The sequence below is a fragment of the Microchirus variegatus genome (assembly GCF_963457635.1).
Source record: "Microchirus variegatus genome assembly, chromosome: 9".
NCBI lineage: Eukaryota > Metazoa > Chordata > Actinopteri > Pleuronectiformes > Soleidae > Microchirus > Microchirus variegatus.
In genome coordinates this window covers 19,284,423-19,306,935 of record NC_139810.1, presented here as the reverse complement: position 1 = coordinate 19,306,935, position 22,513 = coordinate 19,284,423, and the positions used below count along the sequence as shown (strand labels likewise).

The 22,513-nt window shown below is 39.7% G+C and overlaps 1 protein-coding gene across 1 annotated transcript in view; it reads left to right on the top strand.

The window, feature by feature from the left end:
• Positions 1–13,230: 13,230 nt before the first annotated feature.
• chl1a (cell adhesion molecule L1-like a) overlaps positions 13,231–22,513 on the top strand; it is a gene marked incomplete at its 5' end in the record, with an annotated part of 41,626 nt that continues 32,343 nt past the window's right edge. Inside the window, 15 exons of the mRNA XM_083895647.1 lie at positions 13,231–13,312; positions 14,127–14,235; positions 14,373–14,560; positions 14,664–14,786; positions 16,174–16,344; positions 16,593–16,631; positions 16,778–16,889; positions 16,978–17,159; positions 17,299–17,433; positions 18,240–18,380; positions 19,481–19,592; positions 20,217–20,383; positions 20,573–20,738; positions 21,814–21,938; positions 22,037–22,141. Coding sequence (XP_083751773.1) covers positions 13,231–13,312; positions 14,127–14,235; positions 14,373–14,560; positions 14,664–14,786; positions 16,174–16,344; positions 16,593–16,631; positions 16,778–16,889; positions 16,978–17,159; positions 17,299–17,433; positions 18,240–18,380; positions 19,481–19,592; positions 20,217–20,383; positions 20,573–20,738; positions 21,814–21,938; positions 22,037–22,141 — 1,957 coding nt within the window. The remainder of the gene's footprint in view (positions 13,313–14,126; positions 14,236–14,372; positions 14,561–14,663; positions 14,787–16,173; positions 16,345–16,592; positions 16,632–16,777; positions 16,890–16,977; positions 17,160–17,298; positions 17,434–18,239; positions 18,381–19,480; positions 19,593–20,216; positions 20,384–20,572; positions 20,739–21,813; positions 21,939–22,036; positions 22,142–22,513) is intronic.

Here is a 22,513-nt window from a genome sequence, read left to right as displayed (position 1 = left end):
TGTTGCGTAACATTTATTTGTATTTTACGATCTTTTGTCAATAGCCGGCCGGTGCGGACAAGCGATCGTTTGCTATCGTTTACTTTTCAATAAGCCGTGGTGTGTGGTAACTGTCATTTGTATGAGTATCATCTTATAACTAACTGACAACCCAATAACTTGACTGACAAACGGATCGTAATAAATAATCGTGACGTAAATGTGTTCTTCTTCTTTTTTTGGAGTTGACAGACTGGACGCAGCTTTCGTGTTATTCTGCCCCCCGCAGTCTGAAGACATATCTGCAATTAAGTGACAAAATAACCCTCAACATTTGGTTTTGAGGGCCAGTTAAGATTGAGGGTTAAGATAGGAATTGGAATTGGCCCTGGGAGTAAATCTGAGAACCCTATAACCACTATCTTTTTCTGATATTGTACAATAATATTTGTTCATTTAACTGCAAATACATTTTACCTTGTAGTCTCAAAGCTGTAAAAACGTAGGAGAACTGACTGCAAATTTAAGACTACTTCTATTTTGTACCACCAATAGACCAATACAGGTCTAAACATGGTTTATGTGTGAAATTCAAAAGTATATCTTTGACTTAATCTTGACGAGGTTTTTGCTACATGTTAACGTCAACATAGTGTGAAAAGTGAATCCGATGACAGTGTGGTATTAGTACTAATCTCATCTTGAAAACATGCTCACTCGAGGTACTGTTGTATCCGACCTTGCTTATTCACAGTGAGACATTTGTTTTGTTATGTTGTTGTTGAAGCTTTCACTGTTAACTTTCACCAGTGTCTTAATAATCATCTACGCCTCACTCCTGGCAGCATTGTATACATGTTAATAGACAGGGTGGGATATTGCAACCTCTGACTTTCTGTCAATAACCTTTGTGTGATACTTGGCTCAGAATGTGAGACCAACCACCGCGACTCCAGACTGACAACATGTTCAGTGTCGGTTGAAACATTTCCCAAACCGATTGGCGTGCCCACTTGTCATGTGGCCCACCTTTTTTTTTTTGCACACTGAAAGATGTCGAGGATCTGTATGCATCATCTGCATACAGTTTGAGTCAGGACATCATGTCATTCAGAAACATTTTGCTTTTCTTCGTTTCTGGCACTTTTCTCCATAGACCAGGTCCCAAACATCCGATCCAACACAGAGGAAATCCTAAAACACTCCTTAATGGGACCCTTTCAATTGGACACACAGACCAGAACAAACTCTTTCATTCATCGCGCTCCAGAAATGCAAATGAAGCAAGGTCCTGACACTTTCACAAGCATACCCCTGTCATGGGCCTGTGTTGAACAGTAGTGAGACTATCACTCGCACAAACTAATGCGAGGCAAGGCTCCTACAGTAGCCATCATAACTATAATTTAGACCTACCAAACACCTTTGTTGTATTGAGGTTCAGACAAGCAGGAAATAGGAAGCTACATTAAATTACATAGCTGCCTCAATCATGTCAAAGTTTATCCGCTATTACTCTTTAATGCGTTTGATCCCTTTGTTTTGATACTATGACTCAATAAATAACTCCTTTGAATTGAATCATTTGAAGGGTTTTGTCCACTTCACTTTACAGTTCCAAGAAAAGGGTTTGTACTACTTCTCTGACTTAGTTGTGTCCTTCTCCGTGAGAGCCTGTTGTTGATGAGTAACAGCTCTGACTGTACATTATCAGGTGACTCACGACTTCTATTATCTTGACATGTTGCAGCAGAAACTCACAGATTGTCAGCGCAGCATGAGAAGGTGAATAAGTAAATGGTTTTCTGATGACTTTCTCACAAAGAACTTGCCGTGGCCGATTGTCATAAAGTAACAGCTTGACTCCCTTTCCTTCCACGTGGACTTGTCAAAGATTTGCAAGCGCTTATGCATTCAAAGTCTCCACTTATTAGATATCATATTTTTAATCTACAAAGAGTGCGCTCGGATTTAGCTAAAGACTCCCTTCATCCGTGAGCAGTAGATGTTAAAGTGGAAAGATTACAATTCGTCCTTCTCTGCTTTGTTTGAGAGAAAAAAAACTACGCTGCAGGTGCTCAAGAAAGACCCAAAATATGTTGGGTTTTTTTCCAACGTGACAAGAAAATCACTCTGTTGTGTTCTCTGTGCTTTTAGGGTAAAGCTCAAGGAATTACATCCACAGACTATGTTTTTAGTGTTTGAACAGTAAGGTGGGAGATGGCATGGGACAGACAGAGAGCTCACAGTGGTGTGTGTGTGTGTGTGTGTGTGTGTGTGTGTGTGTGTGTGTGTGTGTGTGTGTGTGTGTGTGTGTGTGTGTGTGTGTGTGTGGACATGCTTCAAGATCAGACAAGTTTCGCACTGATGTGAGGCCTCATTACTTTCTGTGTCTAAGCTCTGGAGATGAATGTTAATCCCCCGGATTGAACAACAGCTGCTATTTCCAAACATTATAAAATGGCATTTATCACATCTTGTCATTCAGTACATGGAGGTTTCTGTAGCTCAAAGGGTGGCTGTTGTTGACACTTCTTTGTACTCCGACCAATGAGAGGAACAATGAGACGAGAGGAGTTAAATGTGTTAACGTGTATCGATTGATGATTTAAGCTTTGCACATTGTATCAGCTAGAAATAGCCATTATGTATGGACATACAAATTGGCTTTTAGTTGCTGTTGGCTCCAGATACTAAGTTGTAGTTTGTTTATTTGGTCAAAAAGGCGAATGGCTCTGTTACATCGTAAGAATGAATTTAAATACCCACAACCCCGAGAGGCAGCGTCTCATATTCAAAGCAGACCCAAAGCTGCATCTCATTTAGTGTCTCACATTTCTGTTGCTAATGCTGCACACAAATAGGCGCATGCACTACTGTATGTCGTATGTCGTATTTAAAGAGACACACGGACTACGTCAGCGTCTGTGTGTATTTATGGGCCATCTGTACTTAGCACATAAACAGGTGGATATCATTGTTAAATAAGATAAACTGAAGATGACTCGGTTGTTCCAAACGTCAACAAAACGGCTCTCTCTTAAACAAAAATGTCAAAAGACAGAAAGGGAACTGGCCAACACTGATGAAGATGGTGGGCAAATAACAAACGTTAATGTTTCTAATGAACTAACAATGATTATACACGCATACATTAGGGCTTCTTCTATGACCCACTCATCACGTGTGTGCGTTGCGTCCTGAATCGGAAAAAACGTCAAAAACAGAAAAACCTGACAATTTTGCCATTGTCGTGTTGGTGACGCAGGGCGAGTGAAGCGCAGCGTATATGCTCGCAGGCATGAGCAAGACGCAACACACACAAACAAACACACACACACACATGCATCCTGTGTGAACCAGGGTGTGGTAGGCCTCATTACCACTATGAGTTTTTCTCAACACAGATGTTGACAAAACTTGGTTTGTTTGCAGCTTAGCATACACATTTGTGGCTTCAAACAAAACAATATAACTCATATCAACACTTCTGTCAGCACTTTGGCTCTTAAGTTCTCCTTAAGCAGTCAGTCCTGTTGAGTCCAGCAAGCTACTGAATATATAGGGAGAACATGATGATTCCAAAAGCAGCCTCAGCTGTGTCAATTAACTGTTTCTTCACACCTGCACTCCCTCGTGCAGCTGAGTGTCAGCCACGCCCACCTCCACACACACACGTGACTTTTTAGAAATCCGGGCAGCCAATGGTACCCATTTTTTGGACAAATGTTGTTTCATGTTTTGTCTTTTTGCTCCCTTTGATAAAATTAAAGGATTTGATAATAACAAAATGATACACATCTGTATTTCGTGTGTTCCTTTCACTTTCAAATACATTTTGTACAGCCTAAATATTAAACACGGCCCATCAACAAACTATGTACAACAGACCTTGTTCACATCAGATATTTTATTGGCATAAAATAGTAGGACAAACACTATGGAGGGCAAAACCTGACATATCATTAAATAAATAAATAAATACATAAATAAATGCATAAATAAATATATACAGGAATTAATAAATAAATGCATAAATAAATACACAAATAAATGCACAAATAAATACATAAATACATAAATACACAAATAAATATAGAAATGCATAAATAAATGAATGCTTTATATTTATTTATACATTTATGTTCACCTACATTTATTTATGTATTTATTTATTTATTCCTGTATTTATTTATTTATTGATATGTCAGGTTTCGTCCTCCATAGAACACAGTCAGGCTTTCACCAATAACGATAATCACAGATCCATTCCAGTTCTAAGAAAGGCTCATGCTAGTGTAAGTTTACTGTAGGTCACATTAAATACTCTTTCGTTTTTTTAAAAACTGCATACATGTTTGTCATATTTCTGGATGGGTTCCAGTCAAGTGAAACACACACATCAACACTCACTCCAGGAGTGTACGACAGGGTGAAATCAAAATGTCGTCCATTTGGTGAGACTCCACCACCCAAACTAAACCCCTTTAGGCCGTCAAGATTATCCTGTAAACTCATTACCAGCTCATCTCGGAGCACAGAGGGCAGTTGTGCACGCTTCTCTGCTTCTCTGCAAGTGCAAGGAACAACGTGCTAGGGTTAACGAAGGTGTGGAGAGGTCTTCGTGTGACCTCTGCTTTGTCAGGGAGGAAGTTGAGTGTGACTGCATGTCTCCACACTGTCTCCCTGTAATGCTGCCAGCTGTGGCAAACTGATTAAGCTCCTGAATGCTACTCTGTCACTGACTTCTTCTAGAGAAATGCTTCTGTGGTGATGCGTGTTGTTTTTCATAGCCTGTGTCAATCAGAGAGAAAGTCAGTTTTTGTACCTAACAATGTTTTATGGATGGACTTTGCTTGTTTAGGGAAAATATTCATACACCTAAAGATCTGTGTTTAATAGTGTGTTTGCAGTTTGCACGCCAGGCTATAGCTGTTCTTTAGAGAGGTGACCCTTAAGCACAGGAACCACTTAAACCCCACCTGAGTGAACTGGGAGAACCTTTAATGAGCAACACCACAACAAAAGGACAAAAGTTACAATTGGAGGAATGAAACTACACTCTTAGACATAAGGGTTCCAGAAGGGTCCTTCTACAAGGGCTGATGTTCTACCTGGAACCTGAAAAACCCTTTCTTTGGGAAGAAAGGTTTTTTTTTTTCAAGGGTTCTTGGTAACACAAATTGGTTCCAGTAAGAACCATTTTGATCCAGAGAACCCTTTAAAACCCCTTTCCTTAATAAAGGGTTTTAAAAGGGTTCCTGGTGGAACCTTTATATAAAGGATCTACCTGGAGCCAAAAAGGGTTCTTCTATGAGGACAAGCCGAAGAACCTTATATGGTTCTACTTAGAACTTTTATTTCTAAGAGTGTACTCACACCAATCAATGAGTAAGTGAGTAAATCAGCAAAGAGTCTGCTGTTGGGATTGATTACAGGCATTAGCAATGTAAAATATGATCCCCCCTTTAAGTTATATGAAACAATTGTTCATAGTGAACACTGTTTATCATGGCAATTATCCAACAATAAATTATTATAAACATTGGCCAAGTGGTCAGCATAAATGTATCTAAGTCTTGAAGTAAACAAAATGGGGAATGGAATGGGTGGTGGTGCCAACTTCATCAATAACACCCCCACTCCTTCAACACACTTGAAACCAGTCGCTCTACTGGCAATGAATCCCAATGAGAAACAGTGTTTGTACATTGTTCTTGTTCAAATAAATGTTTATGTTTGTATGTTGATTCAGTGCGATGTCAAGGCAACTGGCAACAGTTCAATCGCGTAAGGCAATGCATCTTAGTTGTTACGTCAAATAATCTGAAAGTATACGATCGCTTGGCAAGACATGACACGTTTAAATGGCAAATGATCACACGTTGGCCTCTGTATTAAAACACTATATGTGTCGCCATGTTGTGTCCACTTCCAAGTTCAAAATAACCCTCAGATTTTGGTGAAATGAACACACATGACAGTGGTGTGTAAAACACAAACACAGAAGCCAGAGAAGCACCGACATGTCTTTGTTTTCCCACACATTTTGGCCTAAGCGTCCCCGTTTGTTTTTTGGAATGTTTGAAATACAAGCTACTACACAATTTACTTTAAACCTGTTTGTAAAAGCGAGTCCGAGCTTCTGCCTCTTTACATAATACTGGAAGCACAGGTTTGATGTGGAAGTGTATCACGTGAGTCACGGAGCTCTTTCGTGTGAGTTCCAGCCTCACATGATTACTAGTTTGTTGATGTGAGACTGAAACAGAGACGAGACGATATACGGCACACAAAAAAAAAGACGCACTGACCTTAAAAGGTAAGGGAGGTTGTTGTATTTTGGCCTTAATGACCTTAAAATGGTAATTGGAGCCAAACATGGCTATACGCTGCAAAGCTCATATGGTACGTGAGGAAGGATTTTTCAAACTTGAAACTGTGAGGAGAATTCTAAGAATTTTACAATGGAAATCTGACTGCATACAGGTGATGTTTCCCCGCCCACTGACACAGAGACAAACTCAGTTGGTGACACATACTTTAAATATTTGTTTATTCTGTATGTTTTTCTGGGTAACAGTAACTGATGAAACAAACCTCTGATAAACAGGACAATCACTTAGTTGATAAAGAGGAGAGTAATGTGCAATAGTAGTACTCAAGATCAGAAGAAACTTAATAATCCGTGTTACACTTTCTCACATGTAGCCAGTGTAATGAAGGAATGTTAACACGGCCTCAGCTCTGTTACATGTGGTTTCGAGGGTTTCGTGGTTGTGGTCGCGCGCCGTCATCTTTTTAGATTAAACCAAAAAACATTGTGAAATTCATGACGTCTGGGTTTTTCTACACGTTTTTTCAGCTTCACCACCACATAATCCTTTACCGTCCGTTTTGCGATTGACACCGCTGAAGACGTGACAACCCAACTTTTGAGAACGTGACCCGAAATAAGACATCATAAATGAGTTTGTGTACCTAGCTGAGACGAAGTAGTAAACATACGAGTGTTTGTCCATGAACAGAGTCTTGTTCTTCCTCTCAGTTCAGACCTTTGCGAATGCCAGAAAACCTCTCAATCATTTCTGTCATTGTCTACGTTGACAGCAGAGTTTGTCCTATTTGCAGGTGTACGTTGTACGTACACGTGTTCACACGGACTGAATTTGTCTCTATTGTAATTTGCTCGCAGCTTGCGAGGACATAATAGATCACAACATCAGCTGCTGTTGTAACACTTAACGTGTAGCCTAGGTGTGTCACTGTTTCCTTCCATTACGTCTTTGATTATAGGTCTGATTGTACGCAAGTGTTAATTTGTCTGCTGTTCAAGATTTAATTGTGGACTTGATCCTGAGAATAAAAAAAAAAGTCATTGACATATTTTAATCGATTTATTGTTTTTTTTTGTTTTTGGTCTACTTTAGGTTTACAGAATGCTTTGATAAAGGTTGTACCCTCGGCATTCCCTCAAATACATTTGCAAAAACAATATGTGTAGCTATTGTTGTAAGTTATGTAACCAAAGTACTAGATGTAGAGGTATTTACTCTACGTAATTACAGTTTGTCATATCTGAAAGCAACACGTCGTGAGATACTAATGCATGTTTCAGTGGCCTTAAAAGTAAAGAAGCATTATTTATCATACTTTGATTTATTGGTGCATCTAATGACTTCTCTTCATTTGTTTATTTTCCTGACAATAACTACATTGCCTTTTAATGCCTGTGGTGGGATTACATGTAAATGTACCCTGTTCAGGTGCAGTTGAAGTGCAGGTAAAGAAATGTGCAGCACATAACTCAATAACGTTTCTCACATTGACACTTTTGGCTTCAGTGATGTTGAAGTGTGATTGAGATGGTTGTTCTTTAATCGTTGCTGTCTTCATTGTATTGGCAAGGCTCATGGACATTCATATTTCATTTCGGCAACAAAATTCCCATGCACATGCACGTGTACAATCTTAACCCGCGGTGATCATGTTGCAGCAACATTTCTTGTAAGCTCTGTTGTAATTACGGTGTATTCCAGAGCTTTGTGTACAGACAGACTGACAGACAGTAGTAAACGTCTTATAATTATCAGAAGGCACCAGAGGCAAAGGAGGAAATGTGAAATGACAAAGACATACGTGGGCAGGGCAGCCTTCTTACTTAATCATCACAGGAGAGTGAGATGTGGAGAGGTTTGAAATTCACAGCTTTTTCACAGTCATTTCTTTAAAAATGAGCATTAATTTTAAAAGCCCTGAACACACTCAGCTCTGCTACATTTAAAAAAACCCAAAAACATTTAACAGTGTGGGAAGATGCATATTCAAAAATAAATAATTCCTGAATCAGAAAAGGAAATATATCATTTTATCTAAAATTGAATACACATTTTATGGGTTAGCGCAATCAACTTGTGATGTCCAGCTTTTTATGCCAGTATGTCGCTCCTCTCCTCTCTTAATGTTGACAACAAATGTAGACATGTAACATACATTGTCATTTATTAGTAGTAACTGTATGGCCTTTCGTTTTGGATTGAACACAGCTTCTCTCAAAATAAATCCATGAGATTAAATGTGCACGTTAAGCATCCAGGTCATAGTAATCCAAAAGTCATTTGACTTTTTGGACACACGTTTGAACAGGTTTTTTGATTTACATCAATCGTCAGTGCACACGACCCCGTGTCTACATTTGCATGTTAAGCTCCGTGAGTGAACATGCAGCACATCCGTTACGCTGTTCCTAGAAGGCTGCTTTTCTTTGTGTTGAAACGAGACCTCCTCTCTTAAACGTGGACACGATCCATGTGAAGTGTTGCCAACATCAGACTGCGTAATGGCACACAGCCACTCTGCACTCACTCTGACTTCAGGCTGAATTGAATTTGAATTTGAGTTACAGTCATAGCTTCAAAAATAAAAAACAAGTAGTTAACTCAAGCCACCCAGTTAGTATCAGTTTTATATACTTAAAAAAAAAAATATATATATATATTTTTTATTACGTTTTTTGTATCTCTCAATCTCCCTGTCCCTGACCAATGAAGCATGATCACATTGTTTTGGAACTCATAATATGTCTAAATAAAAATGGTATAAAGGCCAATTTAGTGTCATTTTTAAAATGTCATAGAATATATTTGCACTGATTAAAACCAGGCTTTTACACAATATAGTGTGAATGTCTAATAATAGATGCAAAGGATGACACTTCTGGCCACAGTGATATTGCTGTCTCCACTGATCTATTCATATATATATATATATATATATATATACAATTAGTTGAAACACATTATGTACAATCCCTATTATTCCCAATACAGTACAGATATGGAAACAAACTGCACACTAAGAAATCAAGGTACGAGACTGTACCTAAAAAGGTACAAATGCTTTGTCGCTCCAGTTGTCCCCTATCAGGGTACAAACACTTTACCTTCAACATTTGTACCTGCATGTTTGTACCTCTAAAAAAAACATTTCTGCACCCCGAGTGACAAAAATGTACCTGTACATACTGAGAAAGGTACAGTACAGGAGCGACAGCAAAAGGTACAGTCTAGTACTGTGATTTCTTAGTGTGTGAAGGCCACTGATTCCTGGCTCTGCCATGCTACCCATAGTGCAAAAGTTGATGCCTCAGACGGAATACGGATCGAATGGAATCATTCTTTAAATATACTCTGATAAGAAAATGTAAAAGGAAAAAGAAAATCCGAATGAACCCTTCCATCATCAACATCATGTCTATTTCAGGCATGTTCCCCACATCCCTCCATCTACTGTATACCAATACCCTGGAGCACTGCACTTCCACAAAGGCCCCACTTCTCTGAGACAAGATGACTCCCTTTCCCTTTTCAGCGAAGCATTAAAATCGCTGCAGACAGAGCTGGGTGTAAATGGGTGTGCATGGCTTGTTGAAGGCAGGATGGAGGAATCAAGGGGAAAAAGGGGGGGGGGAGAAAGGGGGAGAAAGAGAGAGAAAGAGAGGAGGGAGGCAAGCATGTACTTCCTCTCCACCCATTCTTTAATGCTCACAGAGAAGCCCTGCAGTGCCGGCTTTTGTCCCTCTCATTGTCACAGACTTACAGAGCGCCTTTGCCCAGAGAGAGGCTTTGGTGACATATGTCACTTCAGTGAGTCTCCTATCGCTTCTTTAGCTGCTTGAGTGGAAGGGCGGGCAGAGAGGCGTGTCTGTGCACCAGGAGAGCAGCAATGAGAGGTGGTGGTGGAGGAGGGAAGGACATGACAGTGAAGGTTCAGAGAGAGAGAGAGAGACAGAGATGTTGGAATGATTCTTTGATGTCCCTGTCCTATGTGCTTTTTTCCTCTGGGTTTGTAGTGCAGCTGTGGTGGACCTAAGATGTAGAATGACTCAGAAAAGAGTGAGTACTTGTAACTTAATTAAAAGTTTGTTTTTAGTTGTCCCTGGGGGATGATTCCTCACATACTTACTGTGTGTGTGTGTGTGTATTTAAATAGAATGCTCTGTGAAGGTGGGTCTGAAGGAGACTGTAAGAAGTTTGAAGTGAAAGAAATCATTGTACACAGTGGGTTTTTTGGCTTGGATTAGTTGTGTAGTAGTCACACTCTTCATGCTGTGGCTAACTCTTGGCTTAGAAAACATAATCCCAGCAGATCTGCGGCTGTGATCTGCCATGTGTTCAGGTAATAGATCCCCTGGTTCCCAAAACAAACGCTTTGTTATGTGTTTACATAGGAACTCCACCCCATTTTTTTACGCTCTGATGTTTTTGCCTTTAAAACAAGGCTGTGTAGGCTTTGTTTGTCGTGTCATTATAGCAGCAGGTCTGCAGGTCTCCACGTGTGCACAACAGCTTAGTCATTTGCCTGACTCTCAAGGTTCTCTGAGTGAGCACCAGGCAGTGGGTTTTCTGCACAAGACTGAAAGTCGCCTGTGTTGTCAAGATCAGCATACAGTAAATCTGGATTAAAGGTCTCGCCTCCTCATGTCAGTGAAGGCCTGTCACCCCGACAGGTACTCCTGAAGTTTGTTGAGATTAATCACTCAGTTAATTATTAATAACCCTTTTGTAGTAGGGTTGATGATTGTTCTCATTGCAAATATCTGTCCTTGTGTTCCTCTTTGTGTGGGAAAAAACACCACACAATAGCAACACACCAAGCAAGAAAGTCGCCCGCGTTTGTTATTTCTGTGTTGTCAGGATTGACGTACACTAAATCTGGATGAAAGGTCTCAGGAGTGTGGGCCTGTCAGCGGTACAAGTACTCCTGAAGTTTTCCGTCTGTGACTTTACTCAAAACACTATCACTAAGTTAATTATTAATTAAGCTTTAATAGTAGGGTTGAATGATTGCTGTCATTGCCAATATCATGTCAAGAATGAAAGACAGTCACAGCGTCATTGCAACATGACATGAAAGTCCATGTTTCCTCCACTGGAACAAACGTCCGAACAGCTCTGTGCACTTTCAGTCCCATTCCCCCAAAGTTCTAACTGCACATACTACTTTGCCACTGTCAATCAATTTGTTTCATCGATTTTATAGTCAAGCAGATTAATCCTGAATCGAGTTTTGTAACAACTACCTTTCTCAGAAACCTAGCACTCATGTTTAAGCAGCACAGCTTTCCATTCTGCAGGATGAACCAATTCGGCATTGCTAGCATTTATTCCGTCTATTCACCCGTTTGCAAACTAACTAAGCTGGGAAATACATATGGGCTTAGGACAATTTATAGTTTGCCATCTTGGAACTAACGTCAGTATAGCAGACAGCGGCTCAGATGCCAGCGCTAAGCATGCCATCTAGTGCCACCACTCAAGCTTCACCGTTTAAGGTGTAATCTCCTGTCAAGTGCTGTGCTGACACCACGATGACAGACAACAGCTTACTCTGAATGGTTTGTGTCCTCAGTGGGAAATTTTGTTTAGCACAGATTCTTTAATGAGGGCCTTTTTTTTTTTTTTACAGAGTTTTTCAAATATTTCTAAAGAACTTTTAATTTGAAGGTGAAAATGGCTGAGATTACGCAATGAAAGGGCTGGGTGATATGGCACAAAGATTGTCACCTTGAAAAGTTTTAAAGGTCCCATATTATGCAATATCAACTTTTTAATAATTTAAATCCTTATATTCGGGACTCTGGAGGCCCTACCAGTCGCCAAAGTGTGAAAAAAGATGATTCACTCATGTTTTTGTGGTCCTCCTCAGTCTAAGTACAGGAGATAAAACATGCGATGTTGACTTCCGCACTCATTGGGACATCACAAGATGCTAAATTCCTGGAATTGTTGTCGCGCAGAGCTCCACTATGTCCGTAAAACATGCGAGAGTGCTGGCGAGGGCAACGGTATCCGTAAAACCGGAAGTCCCCAAAAAGTTCTATTCTTGGCTCCACAGTGCAGCACAGAGTTCTACACAAACTTCCAGCCTCAGAGGATTTATCTGTCCAGTGAATACATGTTATATATGACGGAAATGTGCCTGCTAGAGCCTGCAAATGATCACTTTTCCAAATGCTAACTGCTATCAGCTCCCAGTAGCCACAGAAAGTCAAATTCAAACAGTTAATTGTGTGTTTGCACTGTGCATGAACCTGAAAAACCTTAAACCACAAACTTTCAGTGATATTGGAGATTTTATGCCAATGTTGTTATTTAATTATTTTCCAGCCACACCCAATATAACACTTTTAATTTATTTTAAATGTATGTTGAAGGCATTCATTCTTCTACTCACATTCTCCACTCTTGTTTTGTGTGTTCGTTGTGCCTTTGAGTTGAAAATGCCCTGTAGGTAACTAACCTATACATGTTCTTGCAGAGCTTTATGGATGACATTATTTTTACCCTGGGACACAGCATATTTGAGTGGAACAGAAAGACATGTGAAGATTTGTCTATATTTGGTTTAGTAGAGAAAAACACTGCTATACATTTTAAGAGGGGGTTTTGTGCTGTCAGATCTTTGCCTCCTGGTTGTCCTAAGTTTTCCCTCGCAAGTGTTTGAAACATTTACAACACTTAATGTGACAAACTGCAGCCCATTTAGAGTCAAGCAACTGCCATCCTGAGAATTCTATGAGGTCCTACATCAAACAACTGGATTGTAAGTGAATTTATTGAAACTATAAATAACCCATTTCAAACTCTGTCTGACTCCTCCAGGTCCTCTGTGCCGTAGCAGTTCAAAGTGACGCCAGCTGATCATCTCGTTTTGCTGATCTCGTCTGTCTCCAGTAACCAGTGGAGGGGAATGAGTTTGGTCGGGAGACTGCAGCTTGCTCTGCTTATGGCCTTGACCTCCAGAGCGGCAGGCCTCAGTATCCCCCTAGAAGGTCGGGAGTTCTTGTTATGTATTAAGGCTTAATAACTACGAAAAATCCAATGTATGATTTACATGGAAGTTATAGTTTGATGTTGCTAGAGTACAAGGACACACAGTGTGAGAACCTGTACTCATCGCACTTTCAAGGACCTAAACTTGCACAAATGAATGAAAGAGGTTTTTTCAAAAGGAATTGCTTGGTCATATATATAGTATATATTTTCTTTTTACTTTGTGCTTCATAAAATGACCTTTTTTGATATTCTTAAGTGTCCATCCTATCGTTAAACGGTTTTAAAATAATGGAAATAGTTTAAGTCAGAGGTTTTTTTGTTTAATAAGAATGCTTTGCCTTTCAGTACAGGTCTACTTTTTAACTTCACTGTTGATCTAAGGCACCTTTTTGCTGACTTTGTGTCTTCATACACGCTTAGAAATAAGGGTTCCAAAAGTGTTCTTCTACAAGGGCTGAGGTTCTACCTGGAACCATTTGTTTTTCAAGGGTTCTTGGTAACACAAATGGTTCCAGTAAGAACCGTTTTGATCCAGAGAACCCTTTAAAAGCCCTTTCCTGAATAAAGGGTTTTAAAAGGGTTCTTGGTAACAATAAGGGTGGAACCTTTATAAAAGGTTCTACCTGGAACCAAAAAGGGTTCTCCTATGCGGACAAGCCAAAGAGCCTTATATCATTCTACTTAGCACTTTTATTTATAAGTGTACATGGCGGCAAGAATCAAAGGAAAAAAGTAAAATTTTCCAAGTGTTTGTTCAACATGATTTTGTAAGAAATTGTAATTTTGTGTGTTTGTTTTTTCATATTACAGTGGAGCAGCCTCCGACAATAATAACTTACACATCAGGTCCCATCATTGTCCTTCCTTTTGACAACTTGGTCACCATCAGATGTGAAGCTAAGGGCAACCCACCACCAGAGTAAGTGGCATAACAACCCCAGCATTTAAAGGAGAAGAAGGGGAAGTGAAAAGTGACAACAAAATCATCGTTAAGCAGGTGCCCAACATTTGATCACTTAACTGAATAGAAACTGATGACACGTTTTGCTTCAACAGATACAGATGGACAAAAGATGGCAAAGACTTTACCCCACTACACATCACAACCAGCAAGTCAGACAACACAGGTGGAAATTTGGTGCTTCAAAATAAGAACCTGAACCTGTTTCAGGGTAAATACAGATGCTACGCCTCTAATAAGCTGGGCACTGCTATAACGGAAGAAATTGAATTAATGGTTCCCAGTAAGTAACATTTAATACATGCAAAAAATGATCACTTATGTGATGTTTTTCTGACTAATTATTCAGATCTTTAAATTTACTCTGATGCCTGTATTTTCATTAGGTCTCCCTAAATTTCCAAAGGAGGAAATCGAGCCTCTTGTTGTTAAAGAGGGAGATCCAATTGTCCTCAAGTGTAACCCTCCAAAGGGTGTGGCACCACGGCAGATCTACTGGATGTCTATAGGTAAGACAAGAAGCAACTGTTTGTATAGGATTGATATGACTGGTTGGTTCAGTCTCTGTTCAAACACATACACACAGGGTTTTATACGGACCATTAGATAACAGTTTGAAATCACAGCTTCCTTCCTTCTCTGCAAACATCACAGCACAAAGTGGGTTTGATTGGCAGTTTCGGAAAAATCCCTAAAGCTGCGTCAGACCTGGTATCAACATCCGTCCTCCGTGATCCAATCACACGCAGAGAGCATTTTTGTAGGACTGTTCACACCTTGCATTTAAAAACCTCCTGGATGCATCTCCTGTGACCACATATTGTGATTAGATCTCGTGTCCCTGCGATGTATTCAGATGAATACACTTAATACTAGGTCTGAACAGAGTGGTACAAACTCGTAAGATTAACTCAAGGAGGCTTTCCCCCCCCCCCACCACTGCCAAAACCAGAGATTTAGGGTCAGTGACCTTCCCTCTGTCTGAAGAGAGGCTTCAGTTTTCTGTTGAGCTCTGCTTCAAACAAACCTGGGTTAAGACAAAAAAATATGATGGAATTCAGTTCATCCTCATTCTCAGCAGAACACTTGTGCTCTTTGTAGCCAGTCCATGTGCGTGACTTGACAAAATATTATCTTTGCGTTAATGGTTAATCTTTCCCTTAACCCATTTAATCCCACCAGTACCATGTGGCATAGTGACAGCTGTGTTAGATCAAAATATTACCTTGGCCTAAAAGGTGTGCGCTCACGGAACATTTTTTTTTTGTTTTTGTTTTGCCTGAGTAACTTGTGACCTACAGAACACCTAAAAAATCTTTATAGATGAAGTGGTGAGAGTTTGGTGGTCAACTTTACTTTATGCTCATATTGACATCACACCCTTCAAGTTAAACGTGAGCTGCACTGTGATGTGGTTGATGGAGGCCTACAACCTTAAAGTGGAAAATCTAGTTTATGAGTTTGCTTTGAACATTGACGTAATTACTATGTGTCTTGTCTTTAGGCAACGTCTTAAATTTCACTGCTAAATACTGTCAGACAGAGGAGTGAAAGAGAGCGTCACTGACCCATAACTTCAAATAAAAGCTCCGTGTAAACCATAATATGCTGCTGTCACACAGTGAAGTGCACTCCACCGTGCCGCACATGAATACGCTGGCTCGATACAAGGACACAAGGAAACTCTTTAGGGCATTTCCATTATTGTCTTGTCTGTACAGTGTGCAGCTAGGCTGTAGTAGTTTATGATCACATGACCTTTAGTGTGAGGTCAGTTATTTTGTTTCTCTAGAGCAGCCAATAAAAGGATTCGCGTGTCAGACTTGTGCGTTATTCTTACCAGATTATTACCAGACTGAGAGCATTATTATTGATGTGAAAATGTTATATCTGCAGGTCTCCAGCACATTGAGAAAGACGACAGGGTTTCCATGGACATTGACGGCAACCTGTACTTCTCATATGCCTTAAGGAACGACAGTCGTCAGGATTACTGTTGCTTTGTTGCCTTCTCCAGAATACGCACCATTGTCCAGAAAACCCCTATGGCTGTTGTGGTCAAGAGCTGTAAGTTGTTTAAAATTATAGACTAACTGCTCAATTACACCTCACTAGTTATCAGCATGACATAAAAAAAAAAAACTCCAGGTAATTGTATAGATATATTTAAGATATTCATGTACTGCATACCAAGAAGCAGGGCTTGCCCTGTCATGTTTATTCCAGGAATCTATGGCTTGAGAACTGTCAATGAGGACCTGCCCTGCCGTTATCACTCTCACGACATTTTTGTTTTGTGTCGGTTTTTTTTCTAGTGAAACCCAACAATGAATCTGCTGACAGCAGCGATGTCGGTGAGTGATAATCCCACATCAAAGCGGCATTTGAACGACAACACTTTCATACAACGCTGTTGTTTTGCTTGATGCAAATAGCTGCAAATGAGTTGTGATGAAAATGATGCATGTGAGTGACGAAGACTGCTCTCTCTGTGGTGCAGTTGAAGCCCCCCCAGTGAGAAAACCTGGCCTGCTGCTGCCCTCTGGTGTTCAGACAGAGAAGGTGCTGTTGAAGGGAGAGGACCTGCACCTTGAATGTATACCAGAGGGCTTGTATGTACATATAATTACAAACTATCATCATTTTTTTTTTAACATTTATCTATCATTGTGGCTCATAATATCTCGCTTCATGTTTTAGTCCCAACCCAACGGTAAATTGGATGAAATTAGGAGCCAAGCTGCCTCCACGGAAGATATTGAACACATTTGGAAAGCAGTTGACCATCCCCGCTGTGGAGGAAAGTGATGAGGGGAAATATATGTGTACGGTCAAAAACCCAGCCGGAGAGGCTGTACACTACTTTGATGTAATAGTGGAAGGTAAATCCACACCAGGGCCTAATTACACACTGAATGCGTTTGTGAGTACAAATGTTTGTGCTTCAAAGGGAAAGCTGCTGACACGAGGATGGCAGTTGTTTTGACTCAGATCAACACAGCTCTCTTTAATGTCTCCCAGAGCCTCCGAAGTGGCTGACAGAGCCTCCTCAGAGCCAGCTGACTGTGATTGGGACTGATGTTCACATCAAGTGCTCAGTCAGTGGAAAACCACCGCCAGACATAACGTGGAGACGGAATGGAGACATTTTCCAAGGTGACGAGGAGTAATTCTAGCTGCGGTTTTAAACATATTTTAGCCTCTGGGCAGGAGGACAGTGCAATCATCCTCAAGTTGACAAGAAGCTGTTTTTCTTAATTGTTCTGAAAAACCCAAGAGACAAGCTTGACAAGGAAGGACTGCGCGGACTGATTTGTGTTCCAACACAATTAAAAAGTCTTTACTCACTATGTTACAATTATAACACTTCTCATATTCATCACTTGAGGATTGAGGAAACATATATGCAATAGCAATATAGTACAATAGCAACCTTTAGCATTTAACATGGTTACTGTAACCACAATTCAAATTATTCCATGCCAAACTTTACTAAATTTCCCAGTGTTGCATCCCTATCTGGCAGAAAAGTAGATCCACTCTGGTTTATCTGGCTTATCTGCAGCAGTCTGTCGTCAGCTTCCTCTCCTCTTTCAGCGTTGTATACTTTCATTTTGCTTCTCCTTTGGTTGAGATATTTTTTTGGGATGTGTTGTGAGGCTTTATATGTCCAGTATTGCTCAGAATTTCCAATGCATTGCATCTACTCTCGCTGCTCTCTGCTCGCTCCCCTTGCATCCCTCTGTGTATCAGACTAATACAGGTGGTGGTGTTGTTGGGTGGAATATGGTGGGTGGCACAACGGACCAAAGCACCCCAAAAAAATAAAACATAAAGCTTCTATTTCAATTCAACAAATTCACAATTATTTTAAGCTGAAGTCAATATTTCCAAATGTCTTCTTATCTCTTCAAAGCATTCTTCTCATATCCTAATTATTATTTTATTTTTTTTACTGTTAGATGACCCAGTGAGCAACACACGAGTGCTCGATGACACTGTGGTGATTCACGACGCCAGACCAGAGGACAGTGGCGTCTACCAGTGTGAAGCCTCCAACACTCATGGCGGTGTTCTCGCCAACGTCAACATCATGATCATGAGTGAGTTTTCCAGCACAGACTTAAAGGCCTGCACAGCCAGCGAGGATACAGTTGTGTACATTATGGCTCGATGGTTCATCCGCTCATTAATTATTGTTAAATCTGACCTTAAACCTACGGAGCCCCCGAAGTGACATGAGAAAAAAAAAAAATATTGAAATCTCGAGTTTCAAAGTCGAGATCTCGAGTTTCCCCAAAAAATCAGATATTGTATTTATTTATTTTTTTTTTTTCACGAAAAATTCAATTTTTTTTTTTGGAAACTCGAGATGTTTGATTTCGAGTTTCAAAGTCTCGAGTTTCCCAAAAAAATGAAAAAAAAAAAAAAAAAAATCAGATTTTTTTGGGAAACTCAAGATCTCGACTTTGAAACTCGAGATCTCGACTTTCAAACTCGAGATGTCAAATATTTTTTTTTTTTTCAATGTCACTTCGGGGGCTCCGTATAAGCCCCATTATTCTCCTGGAAGCATTCACCTCATGGTTGATTGTAACCACAACACATCGAGTCTGGTCAGCTACAGTCTTACAGTAATAGAATGTATATAGGCTGCATTTATAAATATAGGTGAACCATTTACTTTCTCTTTCTAATTGTGCCATGCCATGCAAACATGCCATACAATACCATATCATGCCATGCCATGCCATGCCATGCCATATCATACCAAACCATACCATACCATGCCATGCCATGCCATGCCATGCCATACCATACCATACCATACCATACCATACCATACCATACCATGCGATGCCATGCCATGCCATGCCATGCCATACCCTACCATACCATGCCATGCCATGCCACCAGGCAAAGCAATGAACAAAGAATCATCATTTAAATTAATTTTCAAGGTTGCTTAAATCACATATTTCCAGTCTAACGCTCATTAGACTGATTAAGGGTGAACAAACATCCTGTCATACTGTACTGTGCCTGTACTGTTGTACACTCCCTCCAATATCTGCTAAATCAAAATATGTTTTCATTGATTTTGTAGTGATTCTTGTGCCTGGAAGTGAATTGTGTCTGTTTTTATTTGATTTTCTGCCTTTAGTTCTTCAACATCTCCCCTCTGACTGCCTCTCTCCTTTAGATACAGCTCCTGTGATACTGACAAGGGACTTCCAAACGTACGCTGTGATACTGGGTGATGACATCATCCTGAACTGCAGTGTTTTTAGCTCCCCACCACCGACTATCTCTTGGTAAGTGAACTATAGTCTTGTTGGCATTGTCAGAATTTGTTTGTTGATTTCCATTTATGTTGTTGTTGCTTTCAGATTGATTTCATTGGTCAAATATCACAGCTGAGAATCATGCGTACTCTTCCACACCGTTTCAGGTGTTAGCCTTAAATACTCTGATGATGGCACTCGTGTGTGTGTGTGTAATGATATAATCCTCCTCCGCTCCCTGAAATTAATCTAATTCCAACTACCGGGTTGTCTCTGCTACAGTTACACGGAGAGTTAATCACATTTCTGAAGAGCCATGAAAAGAAAACAAGTTAAAAAACCTAAAATATTGGTATAGTACGTGTGCTTCTGTTAGGCAATGCTCCATTTCAATCTGATCAACAAGCCCTCGTCCTCTTTATAGGTTAAGCTTTACTCTACTAGTTCAAGATCTTTTTAAAAAAGTGAAAAAAAAGTGAATTAAACACAGGAGAATTTAATGTAATCATGTTTTACTGCGTGGAAGACAATAAGAACTATAATTGAATGGACATGGTCAGTTTGGTTTGGGAACACTTAATACTTAAAACACACACGACCCTGTATGATTTGTACTGTTCAGTAAGATATACATGCACTTTTTTTCCCCCTTAGGGCCAAAGATGATATTGCAAAATCTATAAAGGAAGAACGATTTTTCCCTCTCCAGAATGGATCTTTGCAAATCATCGGTGCAGATAAAGACGACAGCGGGGAATACGTGTGTGCCGCGTTCAATACAGAGGGGGAGTCAACCATCACTGCTGTGCTGGAGGTGAAAGGTATGTCGGTCAAAAATGATACAAAATAATGGCGCTTTCTTTGAGCAAGAGCAGCGCAAGTCATTGCATTGAATCCATCTTATGTTAGAATGTATTCAGCCACATTGAAAGAGGAAGCAAATTCATATTTGAATATTTAAGTCACTGTCACTATCTTACCCACTCATAATAAATCTACCTTTCCTATAGACCCTACGAAAATAATCATTCCACCTGAGGACATGGAGTTCATCAGTGGGACCACTGCACAGTTGGTGTGCCAGGCCGAGTATGATAAAAGTCTGCGGAGCGACTTTGAGGTGATATGGAGAAAGAACGGCGAGGAGATCCTGCTCTCCCTCGAGGAAAATTCCAGGTGTGTTGATTCTTGCGAATGAATTCCGAGCCAGAAATAGAGATAATTAAACGACTTAAGATGACTTCCTTATTCCGATGAGTAGACATAGACCCAAAAGGTCAAGTGCAAAGAAGTTAGTGTATGGATTTCGCTTTTGGTAACCTTTACACTCTTAGAAATAAAAGTGCTAAGTAGAACCATATAAAGTTCTTCGGCTTGTCCTTTTTTTTTTCATGCGGAACCTTTTATAAAGCTTCCACCTGGATCCAGAGAACCCTTTTAAAACCCTTTATTCAGGAAAGGGTTTTTCAGAAGCAAATGGTTCCAGGTAGAACCTCAGCCCTTGTGGAAGAACAATTTGGGAACCCTTAATTCTTAGAGTGTTCCAAATAATGTTTGTCTGGTTATTAGGTGGATAATTAGCCTTGCAATAAAAATGAAATAGCTTCAATGACTTGTACTGGACACTGAACTGACAGTAGATCATGATGTGTTTATTTTTATTTAATACGAGTATCAATGCCACACTGAAGAATATAAAAATGTAATCTTTCGAGATTAAACTAATATTATGAGAACAAAGTCGTAGTCTTAAAAAAGTTGTAATATTATTATTTTTTTCTCAACTTGACGCAGGTCGCAGCTTATCGGCTGAGATTTTGCTTGAATGATAATTACGACTTTATTCTCGTGATATTATGACTTAATTCTGAAAGGATTTAAAAAAAAAAATATATATATAGTTCTTAAATTTTTTGGCCCCAATACCATATTGTAATCTAAGCATCTTCTCTTGTGAAAAATAATAAATGATCTGTATTTAAATTGTCTGTATTTATGATAAACAGTGGACTATATCAATATTTTCATTCAGCATTCATACATTCATGCTGTATCACAGCTGATAAAATTTTGCATCATCATTAATATCGACGTGCCACTAATGATTATCACTAATACGTTGTGCAAGTGAGAAGCAAAAGCTGAAAAAAAAAAAAAAAAAAAATCTACAAAGATTATTAGGCCGTTTCATTTCAAACTGTGATTCACTCAGCGGGGAGTAAAAACTCTTCTGCATATATCATGTTTTCAGATACTTTGTGGACGACAGCATGCTGCAGATCGTGAACGTCAACCTTGGAGATCAAGGAACGTACATGTGCACTGCAAGAACCAGTTTGGATGAAGACAGTGCCAGTGCACGAGTCACAGTGCTGGGTGAGATCATAATTCATATTGATTACACATGTTTAGAATTCATCTATTACTATTCTCACTTGTTACTGAATGTTTGTTGTTTGACTTTTATATCACAGATGTTCCTGATGCTCCAGAGAACTTAAATATATCCAAAATCGAGAGTCCGCGGAACGTTTGTCTGACTTGGGAACCTGGGAGCGATCACAACAGCTCAGTGACAGGTAGACGTCGTCAATGTAGAGGAAGCATCAAATCTGAATTTTTTAATCATCGACAGCTGCTTCGGGAATCAATTGTGACACAGTTTACAGCCACATAATGATATCATTATCGAGACATTCTAATTACAAACTAATTAAAGTGTAACTCAGTGTAATTGGTCTATGAAAAGTGTGCCAACAATAACCATCCTTAAGAAACACTTCACCGCTGAGAGGATAGAATAGTATGATTGTCTATAGTCTCACAGCAAGAGACAATAGATTATAATAATAATAGTTCATGCACAAATACATAAACATGACATTTTTCACTGTGAGGAATTTAAAAAGAAACATTTAAAAACACGAGAATATGGTGCTCACTTCCCAGTT